This window comes from Lactuca saligna, chromosome 8 (genome assembly GCF_052625555.1).
Source record: "Lactuca saligna cultivar CGN05327 chromosome 8, ASM5262555v1, whole genome shotgun sequence".
Taxonomy (NCBI): Eukaryota; Viridiplantae; Streptophyta; class Magnoliopsida; order Asterales; family Asteraceae; genus Lactuca; species Lactuca saligna.
In genome coordinates, this window is record NC_136424.1 from 53,855,611 (window position 1) to 53,869,132 (window position 13,522).

Here is a 13,522-nt window from a genome sequence, read left to right on the forward strand (position 1 = left end):
GAAATGTTAATAGAAAAATAATAGTCATATATCTTAGGATCATCTACATCTTCCTATTTATCTTCTAGATCATTAACCCTATGAATCGTAGGACTTGAGTAAATTTTATCTCTATAGGATTTTTTGGAGGAAGACTCTTTCTTCCTGTTAGGATGGTTGTAGGATGTGTTTGTCCTCTTATAGATCTTCTTATCTTGACTTTGAACCCTCAATGACCTCATCCTTATGTGACCTTAAAATTCCTATCACTTGTGACAACCTGTACGTTTTGAATTGTGCATGAGCCTTCACAGTCAACACAATAGATTTCCATTTAAGACAGAGTTCTTGGAAAAATGTCACCTTTTTCTCGATTGGTTGATGCTTCAAATCATACTTCATAAGTCTGCTTAACAAATGATAATACCTTTTAGAAACTTCATCAATGTTTTCTTCTCCTAAAGCAATGAAGTTTGAAAAATATGAAGTTGGTCAGCATGACCAGAATGTAGCTCTTTCAAACGTTTCCAAATTTCATTTGTAGTTTTGCATGAACTGAAAAGCCTAAAAGTATCTGGAGCAAGAGTGAAATGAATCTCTTTCTTTGCTTTCAAATCATTCCCAAGCTTTTCTTTCACTTCATCATCCATGTCAGTATATTTATCACAAAGTTCTTCATAATTAACAAGTGAATAAACAGGTTCCTTCGTCCTTGTGAACTTGTGTGGACCAACAGTTATGGATTTCTAGATGTATGAACCATGCTTCTCGATTCCAGTGATGTAATCTTCAAAATGCAACACCTACACCTCATAATCATATGGAAAGAGATTTAGAATCCTTGTATTTGAACCAATGCTACTTGACAAATTAAACGGCACAACATAAGAGTCTATTTTAGCCATGATTTCAATTAAAACTTAAACAACGAATCAAATCAATGAGTGAAATATAAAATTCAAACCAAAACAAGTTCTAGAACAAGAATTTGCAAATCATAAAGCAAACAAATTGCAATTGCAAAAGAGATCTAGAAAAATCAAAGACAAAGAACGGTGAACTCATGAACATTCTAAGATTTAAAATAGACTAAAAGTTTTCCTTGCTCTGATACCACTTGTAGAATCAAATTTAGATTCTAAAAGTATGAAATCATGTTTGAATGAAAGAAATGATTGCACACAAGAGTAAATAAGATTCTGATATGATTAGAGTAAGATCGTTCGATTACAACTATTGAGTGTAAGAACTCGCAAAAGCTTACTCTACTTTCTAAATATAGGTTGACAAAAAGAGAGTCGGTTAGAGAATAACCAATTAAGTTATCAAACAGTTACGCACATGTCACTACGAAACCTAGTGTCCAAAACTCTGAAGTCAAACATACTTTCGGAATTAAACATTGAAGACTACAATATTACAATATGAACTTTTGCAATAGACTCTAACACAACACACATTTAGACTCTGACATCATACATGGGAGGAGTCTTCTTTCTTCAAAGATATCATACATGTTTGAATGAAAGAAATGATTGCACACAAGAGTAAATAAGATTCTGATATGATTAGAGTAAGATCGTTCGATTACAACTATTGAGTGTAAGAACTTCGCAAAAGCTTACTCTACTTTCTAAATATAGGTTGACAAAAAGAGAGTCGGTTAGAGAATAACCAATTAAGTTATCAAACAGTTACGCACATGTCACTACGAAACCTAGTGTTCAAAACTCTGAAGCCAAACATACTTTCGGAATTAAACATTGAAGACTACAATATTACAATATGAACTTTTGCAATAGACTCTAACACAACACACACATCATACATGGGAGGAGTCTTCTTTCTTCAAAGATATCATACATGAGAGGAGTCTTCTTTCTTCAAAGAGCGATGAAACTAAATAATAACTCTATAAAAGGGAACATATGTGATCTCTTTCAAAGAGTATGTCGCAAAGATGGGTATAATGCGAATATTGATCAATTGGTTGTGTAGAATGAGTCTAAATTATTAAAGACCTAGTTTGAGTTGGTTTGTGTGGTTTATTAATGTAGCAGTTTTTTGTTGAGCATGTGTTTTATTATATAATCTTATTTACTATTTGTTGAGCTGTAGTAGTTCGTTCTATATCACTGTTTTGTGATGTAATTTTATTAAAAAATTGCTCACATAATTGTTCGTTCAAATTCTTTATAAAAGTTTAATTATTATTCTAAATAGTTATATTTAAAATAATACAATACAAAAGAAGTTAAATTGGTTAATAAATAAAAATTTATCAATTGGAATCCGATAGATATATTGGTAATACTAATATCAATTGGAATCCGATTATTAGTTGACTTAGTTCAACATATACAATAAATATTTATCAATAACATTGACTATAAAATGAACCCAAAAACCATCATCTTCATCTCAAATGCTATCTCCCTATAACATGTCATTGTCACACGATGTTGCGATGTATAATAAAAAGACGTTCACGACATATAGATTGCAATATCTTTTATCTTTACATAAATTCTAACATGGAGTTAGTCTAATAACATTCATCAAACTCCCCCGCCAAAAAAATTATCATAATAATAATAAAACCCTGTAAAGTCACATCATTTGTAGCAAATGAGATATCATAGATGTCACGATATTCAAAATATATTGATCTTTTAATTAAATATTATTTATCAACGTGTACGATTGAATAAACAATATCAACAAAATTATGGAATCGCATTTTGCGTGTAACTAATATCATAAAAGTTGATTGTTGATCGTTATGGTTTTTCCATTCTTGAATTTAACATTACCACCAATTAAAAATCATAAAAAATAAACAACTTAAAAATTCATCGGATGAGAGAGATGTTAATGAAGATGCTGAAATATACCAAAACATATTGATTGAATGGATAGACCAAAGGAGATAGAAATGAAAAGTTATTCGGCAACTTTATAGCATATAGGATGTCAAAAAGTTTCGTGGGACCTCGATTCCGTACGGGTTCCGTCCCGTATGGGAGCATTTGTTGAAAAAAAATAATAATAAGGGACGGGGGGCAAGGTTAACCCCTGTTTTAATTTCGGGGTGGAGGCGGGGTTGGTAGTCCCGTCCCGAAACCCCTATGGGGGCCCCGCTAAAAAATTATATAAATGAACATATATTAATTATATAAATATAATAAACAATAAAATGATTTTTACGTACAAAAATACAACAAAAAACATGTTTTTAAGTTATTTGTAACATGTAAAATTATGTAACAAATATTTATTTGTTACCCAAAAAATAGTTTCTTTTAGTCCAAACAAGAACTTCTTTTAGCCCAAATAAGATAGCCTAAAATCAATCGAGGGCGGGGGTGGGGTCAGAAAGGAAATTTGGGGGCTGGGGTTGAAAGGATGAAGATTTCGGGGGCAGGATGGGGGAACAAAAAAAAATTGGGGCGGGGGCAGGGGATGCAATCACCGTCCCGTTTGTCCCCGTTGACATCCCTAATAGCATCCCCTTAACAAAATTTATACATGAATTCAATTGGTGAATAACATCATTTGCAACTAGGGATGGCAAAAAAAGCCCGAACCCGACGGGGAAACCCAAAACCCGATCATTTCGAGTCGGATAATGGGTCGTTATCGGGTTTTTTTATCGGGTTCGGGGCAGGGAGTGGCTTCTCTTCGCCCCGCCCCGATTATATATACACACACACACACACACACACACGAATCCTTTTGATGTTAATTGCACACATTCAAATATAAAATATTTACCGTGGATAATCTTTTTAATTTTTAAAATATGGTGTGAATGATCATTTTTTATGTTTTGATGTATTACACTAAACTTAAATCAAATAATCTTTTTAGTTATTAACAATTATTTATGTTTTGACGTATTATACTAAACTAAATCAAATAATTTTTAATATAACATCTAGTTTATTTTATTAAAATGATGCATCATATTTTTAATTTAAAAGAAAGACTAGAACATGTATTTTTATAAAACATCTCTGGGTACCTTAAAACAAAATAAAAATTTTATTATGAATTGTTAAAAACCTGATAAGATATCCGAAACCCGACAAGAAAACCCGAACCCAAGAGCACCCCGATAAGATACCCAAAAAATATCGGGACGGGTTTGGAAAAAAACCGTACCGCACCCCGAACCCGCCCCGTTGCAATTCCTATTTGCAACAATCTGTGATATTAGCTTTTGTTAACAAAAAGGTATATTGCAAATTCCCCAAACATATTTTACAAAACTAATGATTATTTTTTGATATTTTTTGAAAATTAGTCACTTTCTTATGAATCAATAGGTCTAAAAACTTATAAACTCAACATATAAATTTATCATATAATTAAAATATTCAACCTTATTATATATTACCTAAAAGACTAAATGTTTAAGAATCTAGAGCTCAAGAGGATTTAAATCCAAATCAAATATGAAAGTCATATGTTGGAGTATGGGGTAAAAAAGTCACTTGACAACTTGTTTACAAAGTTCAAGAACTTTAGATCGAACTAAAGTTATAAGCTTTGACTTTTTAGGAACAACGTTACCTACTATAAAATTCACATTGACCCTATTTTCATTCAACCCCTTGAGAAAATTACAAGATTTCATTCCACTCACACGACTTAAATCTAATTCCAATTTAACCCCCCAACTCCCAATTAAAAAAAAAAAAAAAAAAAAAAAGATAAACATAAAAAAAAAAATTACTTTGGTAATTAAAATAAACAAAATACCCAGATGTGGGCAAGTGGCCCCCACCTATTGAGTTTCAGTTCTCCAACTCAGCAACTCGCGATTTCTGCTCTTCCAGGCTGGCACTGAGTTTGAACCAACTCGTTAGGTATTATTCACCGAGTTGACCCAGTCGAGTTCACCGGAGCTTCCACGCCGATGTCGTGATTAGCGGCCGTGTATGCCAACCCAACATCAAACAACCGTTGTTTTCCTCCACCCTGTAGCCATCGCCGCCGGCGAACAGAGCTAACAACATACTAGCTTGTTTGTAGGCGTTGGAACCCAGATGAACCGGTTCAAACCCACCCGATTCAAACCGAGTCTTCCATTGACTCAACGTCTGGTGCCTTTCAACTCGGTCTTGTCCTTCACACGCAACCACGTTACAGATCTGTTTCCCAAGATACACCTCCGACATAATCTTATCTTGGTTACTCGCCGCCGGAATACCACTACCTTCCGCCACTCCGCCGCCGTTGCCACTGCTTTCAAGCGAGTCAAAAAGGGTGGAATAGTAATGTAAAGACTCGGTGAATCGTTCCAAGAACACCGGTCCGTTATGATTAGCTTCTTGCTCCACCACTGTTACGATCTCCGGCTTCATCTCCTTCACCGCCGATAAGACCTTCTCGACGGCCCCCGGTCTAGCCAACAACTGATGCAACTCAAAAACCGAGTTAACTGCGACAACTTCATCTTCTCTTAAATCAAGCATCGAGGGTTCAAGATCAGCCAAGCTTTCAGCAAGAAAACCCCTGTACTCAAACTCCACATGAATTGTATCAGCCAATTGAGCCAATTTCCAACCAACCTCCTGCAAATGATCCGTATTATCACCTGATGGTGGCCCAATCCCGGTTAATCGGAAAGCGGGCGGACCTCCGGGTCGAAGAGCCAAAGCCTGCATCAGAGGCGGCCACTGCATACCCTGTTTCATGCTAAAATCAATCACATGAACCTTCTTCTTACCTGCAAAAGCTTCTAAGATAGCTTGATTCGCCGTAAAATGGGCAAATTTGAGGTAAGGGCAGGTTTCGTAAAAATGCATCTGAAGAAGATCTTGGAACGCCGGCGAATCTTGTGGCGTTTTAGGGTACAGCCGGTAGATTCTTCGAGCAAGAGCTTCGGCAAAATACGTCGCAACTTTCCTCATAGCTCCGGCTTGAGACACAGCTAAAATTCCGGCTTGTTTCACCAAGGTTTCAGCTAGTTTCATGTCGTCTTGCTGGACAGCTTCGGCACAAGCCATCAGAGTATGAACAAGTCGGATCCCGTTTTCCTGCGTATCGACGAGAACAATCGGATTCGGATTGTACGAGGAGGAGGCACCAGTCGACGGAGAAGAGGGTTTTTGTTTTTTCGCCGGAGGGTAAATTGCGTTCCCGGGGATCCTTTGTAGATCATCAACAAAGACAGAAGATGAGTCCACAGCCGACGGAGTTACAGAGGAGGTGTTGTTGACAAACGAATCATCGATAACAGTGGGTTGATTTGTGGGGTTCAGCTCACAAATCATTGATTCAAGCCACGAAGATAGATCTGAAGGGTTATAATGAACAGAATCAGAAGCAAGCTGAGACAACCCATCATCGTTCCCCAAAACACCCTCCAGATGCTCTATCTTTTGCGCAACATCAGCCATATCAGACGACTTAACTTTGTACCCAAGCACCGCCAACAGCTCATCAACGCCGGCATCTTGCTCTTCAACCTCATCCCACATCTTCGATTTCCCGGTCACATCTGAAAACCCAGAACCAGAGGCAGCGGCGGTGGAGGCGGAGGCGGAAGTGGAACTGCCGCCATTAAAGAAGGTGTAATCCTGCTGTGGGTATTCTCGTTTCATCTTTTTTTCTTTTTTCTTCTTCAGAGTCTTTTCTGTAGATCTTAAATCCAACGATTGGGGATCGGGAAAAGAGGTATGGGTTAACAATCTGTGAATGGGTGGAAGAATCTGAGCATTTGTGATTGGGGGAAGCGATGATAGTGCGAGTGATTATCAGAGAGAGAAAGATGATAGGTGGAAGTATAAAAATGGTACAGCAAATACAAGTGGTGTGGAGATGAGAGAGAGAGAGATAGATGAAGAAACGCTCGTGAGGGGTGGGCGCGATAATCGATGAACCAACAGGCGGACAACACAACACAACCTCAACCTCAACCTCAACCCCTCTTCTTCTCTATCTTCATCACAACAAAAAAATATATACTCCTTCACACCAACATCAAAAATTCATTTTTATAATTTTTATATGGTATATAAAATAATTGTAACGAAAGGAATCATGTGAAATAAATTCCATGTGTGGAATAATAATTAATAGCAAAAAGATGAATCGGAAATCAAAGTATAATATATCTTATTTATGATCATGGAAATATGTGTCGTGGTTGTAAAAACTACGTGTAAATTGAAATGTATGATAAAAATAATTGTTTTAAGTTTTAGAATAAGTAGAAATTAAAATTTTTGAAAGTTTAAAAAAACAAAAGGGTAATTAAAGTAATGTTTAGCTTATTTTTTCTTATTGAAAATAAAAAAAATTAACAGTTTATGTTTCGAACTAAACTTTTTGTCTTTTTTAATTTTTTTATTAAAATTTAAAATTAAAAACTTTGGTGTTGAACTCTTCGTAAACTATTCAATTTATTTAAGATGTTTTGAATTATAGTTTTTTAATGCAAAATGTATATCTTAAAAATTGTTATGTTTATCTATTGAAACAAATTGTGGTAATATATTTTTTCTATAAACTAATTTAAAAAAACATCATTTCTTACCAAAAAATAGATATTTAATGAGTTAAACTTTGACAAAGCTTGTTGCTTAATTGGATATTTTTATCTAGTCTGTATGGATCAAATACATTGTTGCGGAGGCCAAGCGGGCTAGCCTCTACACCACGGAGGCTATAGGAACATCGTCATGTATTCATGTTGTGTTAAGGCTTGTAGCTCTTTCGATGTCGCTCCATGGAATAAAATGAAACTGTCACATAACCATTGGTGTCAAACGATTGATTTTTCTAAAAAAAATAATATTAATTTTCGATACTGATAAATACATTGTATTTCAATCAATTTTATCAACACGTTTTTTTTCTTTCTCTTGTTTCTTAAAAGTTTAAAACATCTTTAATAAAAAAAATAGTGCAAAACTCAAACATTTATCTATCAAACCTAAACTCATACTCAAACACAACCTAACCTATATGGTTCGCCGAATACAAGAATATATATATAGCAACCACACCCAATAATCCTCATAAATACCATATCAACCAACTAATTTCAATCACACATCACCTCATATGCAATTTGCATCACCAATATAATGTCCAAGGTTACCAATTATTTCTAATATTTTTAATAATAATATAGTCATTTTAGGTTACCCTATTGATCCGTTTCAGAAACTAAAAAAATAGGAAAAAAATTAGTTTATTATTTTATTAAATTTTATAAATTTATTATAAACTATTTTAGAATTAATTGAAAGTTAATTAATTCAATGAGATGAATATTAATTAGTTAAAGATTTGTAAATTTAAATGTTCCATAACCCTTAGTATTAAGGGAAATTCGAAATCACTCAATCACACATGGAATTAAAGGTGAAATTTGAAATTCACTCCATCTCATATGGGATGGAAGATGAAACTCAAAAAGGATCTAAGGATATAAATAGGGTGCTAAAAATTTCATTATTCCCTACACCTTGACTTGATATAAATACGATGAAAATTGACCATCATTAGGGTTTGTAGAATTTTGATCATCTTCCTAGTTATCTTTTGATTCTTACTTTGGTGTCTTACGTGTGATATCATTAGACGGATTTGGTTTTGGTCCTCTCATTTATGCAATGATGAAAAGGACAATATCTCAAGCATGGAGATAAATGATTGCATAAGAGGTATGTAAAACCTCCTTATTTACGTTTTAGTAGAATAACTCCAATAATATGAAACTTAAATCTTTAGGACGAACAAACATATATGATTACTGTTTTGCTTCCGCTATGAATGATCTCATGTTTATATGTATAGAAAACCGAGTAATAGTATCAAAGCCTTAGTTCATCATTACTTGCATTTTAATCCAATCTGATTTGATTTGAACTTGTTTGTCATTGGAATAAGAAAAACGAAAAAATACAAAACAAAACCTGTAAAACGTTAAAACGTAGGTACGACGCAACTGTTCCTAGATGCGGCATAGCTAGTCGTATCTTGTGTTTCTTGATGGTTTTACTTATTAATTTCAAAATTGAAGTTTTTCAATTTTTGAATAACTATCTTATAAGATAAATATTATGTAAAAGTGCTTTTTTAATCTGAATATTTGTTTTGGATAAATATTATTTAAATAATAGACTTTAAATTTGAATATATATATATATATATATATATATATATATATATATATATATATATATATATATATATATATATATATATATATATTATTTAAATAGAGATTTAAGAATTAATTTTAACATTATTTATAATAGTAATTTATAAAGTTTAATATTAAACTAAAGTTAATTATTAATATTGTGTTTTTGCAATTTAATTAGAATTAATAATAGACAATCAAATTTAAATGGTTTAAATTTATATATATACATATATATTTATAAGACATGTACAACATTTGTCATCGCATGTTTAAATATTAGTCTTAACATGACTACACCCACCCACTCTAATGTTATAAAAGATGTTTACGAAGTATAGTGTAACGACCCAAAAATCAAAGGTAAAAATTTCATTTTAATTATAGTCAAACATGGATGTCGTTTAATCCAAGCATTATGAAACATTAATAATTAAAAAACCATTTATCAGAGTTCATCCCAAAATCATATGTTGCGGAAAACACGGGTGTGTGCGCTGCGATCAAGTTGGGTCATTCCTTTCCAAACCGATGATACCTAAAACCTTAAACAAAACTGTAAGCACGGAGCTTAGTGAGTTTCCCAAAACATACCACACATGAAACCACATAAGTCATCCATAAAAACATATAAGGATGCCATAGAACCCTCCACGGTCTTACTCCGGTGTCATGGGAACCCCCACATGGTTTTAACGAACTGTCATGGGAACCCCGACATGGTCTTAGCCTGGAATGCCATGGGCTCCCCCATGGTCTGACATCCAATTGCCTCGGGCACCCCCCAGGGTCTTCCTTGCAAGTATCACAGAGACAACTGGTATACCACATATCACAAAGACAACTAACATATCACATAACCCATAATGGGCTGACATTGGTGCATTCGACCCATGGATATAGTGAGGAGACTCACATCAATCTGCTACAAATCAGATAACACTGGGCTACCGAACCGGAAATCTCACACTAATAACAAATAAATTCCAATTAGTAATTATTCCATAATCCATTAATCGTTGTCTCAACTCATAAGTCTGACTCTTAGGGTAAAAGACCATTTTACCCTTTCCTTAATGGGCCCAAACCAAACTTGGCCCAAGGCCCACTAATAGCCCATCAACTGATCTTAAGGCCTAATTTATACTTAAGGCTCACTCAAAACCTTAAGGCCCAACCAGCTAATCCATAGCCCAAAGAAACAATCCAGCCCAACTAAAGTCTATTTCAAGAGTCCAAGTCCAAAGCCTACAAAAGCCCAACACCCCATCCTTATCGGATAGATGGCCCTCTTGTGGCCCACTTGGTTGCATAGAAAACATAATAGGCTTGCCCCTTGAGGACAATCCCCGCTGATATGATCAATCTTCCTACACTCACAGCAACCCATACCCTTGGAACGACAAGCTGTATCGTGAAGTTTCCCACACGTGATGAACTGACTCCGACCCTGGTGGCCTCTCAAACGTTGACCAGGAGTCTTGGGTCTCTTCCTGAGATCCTCCACCACATGCACCTGATTTAGCCCCTTCTTCCCATGTGCTCCAAATCAATCTCTACTCACAAAATGATAGCGTGCGAGCTCCAACAATATCCATAACCTCGGCAAAGATCGTGCCTAATCGCTCATCCGAGATCTCCAAGATCCCCTCCTTAATCGCGCCAAAATCATAGGAGTCTGGTCCAATATACCATGGGTAATCTCCGATGAGATGAATTCCCGCATATGCTCCCTATTCGACTCAATACCCTCACCTGAGCTGGAACAAGAACCTCCTTCCTGGGAGCTCATCACCAAATTAAAATACAACATGCAAAAGATCATAACATACTCAAGAATCCTCTTCCCAAAAGATTCGTAGATTCTCCAAGACTCTCCCCAATTCGAGTATGGATAATTTTCTTTCAGTAGTACGGGCCCAATACTACCTTCCACACCTATCCATACTTTCCTCAAGAATCATATCGAATCCTGTAAGTCACCATCTCAATATGATGCACCCAAAAACTCACTAAACAACATAACAAAACCCACTAAAGCAATCCATAGGCTTTCCTAGGTTCCCGACCTCACCCTACCATCAACTACTGAAAAACTCCCTATAATACCAGTCTCCCACCTCATGACTACCGTTATATTCAATTAGTAGTTGACTCCCATCATCCAAGAGTTCCACAAAGCACAAAGCAATCAACATTCATGCAGTAACTCTCCAATCCATAAAACTATCATAGAACATTCAACCCACATACCACAATTCATGTTATCCATATCCACCCTCACTGATGGATGCGTTATGCATGAAAATTATACACAAAACAAGATTAAATAGACTGTCAAATAATAGACTCTACCCTAGGACCACAACCAGACGAGGAACAAGAAATAAGGCCAAATCAATTATTCTAGGGCTATAAGATCCTAACCATATAAAATATTCAAAGCATACACTTAGAAGTTACAGATGTCAATTGATATTTCCATAACAACATAACATTCAATACACCCAAGGTTACTAAGCACCACACATATCAAGCCCATTTATCACTGACTAATCAGCTCTAACATGCAAGTCTACCAACTCATACAATAAACATACAAATACATCTCTCCTAGCATTATATCATGCCGAAACTGAGAAAATCCTTAGCCCTAACTAGCATGCAATTCACCGATTCATAAATCAAGTCATAACATATAACACGTACGGGTATTTTAGGGAAAACTTACTTGAGCTCAGCTTATTGCATGCACCACACCCTTTTCTCATCTTAGAAAATTTCTTTTCTTAAAAATATTTTTCTTTTAAAAACTCTGCCAAATCCTCAGTTTAAGTTCAGATACACCCGAGAGTATGTCTAAATCCCTCAAACCAAGGCTCTAATACTAACCTGTAACGACCCAAAAATCAAAGGTAAAAATTTCATTTTTATTATAGTTAAACACAGATGTAGTTTAATCCAAACATTCAAAAACATTACTAATTAAAAACATTTATCAGATCTCATCCCAAAATCACATGTTGCAGAAAGAACGGGTGTGTGCGATGCAATCAAGTCGGGCCCTCCCTTTCCTAACCGATGATACCTGAAACCATAAAAAAACTGTAAGCACGAAGCTTAGTGAGTTCCCCAAAACATACCACATGTGAAACCACATAAGTCATCCATACAAGCATATAAGGATGCCATAAAAACCCTCCACAGTCTTACTCCAATGCCATGGGAAACCCTACATGGTCTTACCAAACTGTTATGACAACCCCTACATGGTCTTAGCCTGGAATGTCATGGGGTCCCCCCATGGTCTGACATCCAATTTCCTCGGGCACCCCTGGGGTCTTCCATGCAAGTATAATAGAGACAACTGATGGGTTTTAGGTAAAACAAATAAACTAGAAAACAATTCCTAAGTTCACATGCAACCTACTTTGGATCTATGTTTTATCTATTGAACATACAACTTTGAATTGCAAAACAAGAACCCTAGAGGGGAGAGGCTATAGTCGAAATCTACAAACTAGGGTTTAGTAATTACATACCTTTCAATTGTTATAGTAAACAATTGATGATTCCCTTGATCTTGATCTTGATCTTCTTGGAAGCTTAGCACCACAAGTGTAATGCCTCTAATGGAATCACACCCAAACTAGCAAGAAGGAAATTAGAGGAGAGAGGGAAGAGGGAGTATGCAAAATTTCGGCCCTTAGGGTTTCTTCCAAAGAAAAGAGTGACCAAAACATGAACCAGGAGGCTCCTTATATAGCTGAGGGATCTAGGGTTTAGGAAAACCCTAGTTATCCTTTGCTTAGGGCCTAAGCAAACCCAAGGGCCTTATCCAAGCCCCTATGGACGAAATTATTAGGGTTTCCCCTAAAGATTTCGTCCACCCTTATCCAAGGGGGTTCTAGAGCCTTCCACTCAACTATTAGATAATTGCAAACTAGTCCACTCAACTATTAATTTCTGGCTAACAACTAATTAAACCAAATGATTTCTTATTAATATATTAATCTTTTAACATATTAATTCATTTATATTAATTCATTAATCTTATAATAAATTAATATCTCTCCTTTCATAATTTCCTTGTCCGGTTGCTAGGTTTGAGGGCAACCCAAAAGGATTGTGCTGCTATCAATTCAAGTACATACCAATTATAGTTATGGGCTTAGACACCTAATCCAACAGTCTCTCACTTGGATAAGTCTATAACTATAATTGCTAGTATGCCTTCTAAATTTGACCAGCAAATTGTAGCTTCCAAAAAGCTGCTGCCGAACTCTGACCCAGTCAGTTACGTGTCCTAAGATAAGTGATCATATAATCCTTCATTCTGCTAGATATCCCTAGACAAAAGACATGGAATGCAATCAACCT

General features: G+C 35.5%; 1 protein-coding gene across 1 annotated transcript; it reads right to left on the reverse strand.

Moving 5' to 3' along the window:
- Positions 1-4,555: 4,555 nt before the first annotated feature.
- Positions 4,556-6,949, reverse strand: LOC145013245 (DELLA protein GAI1-like). The gene has a single exon (XM_078972053.1). The coding sequence runs from the start codon at positions 6,588-6,590 to the stop codon at positions 4,881-4,883; it is 1,710 nt and encodes a 569-aa protein (XP_078828179.1). The 5' UTR covers positions 6,591-6,949; the 3' UTR covers positions 4,556-4,880.
- Positions 6,950-13,522: the final 6,573 nt, after the last annotated feature.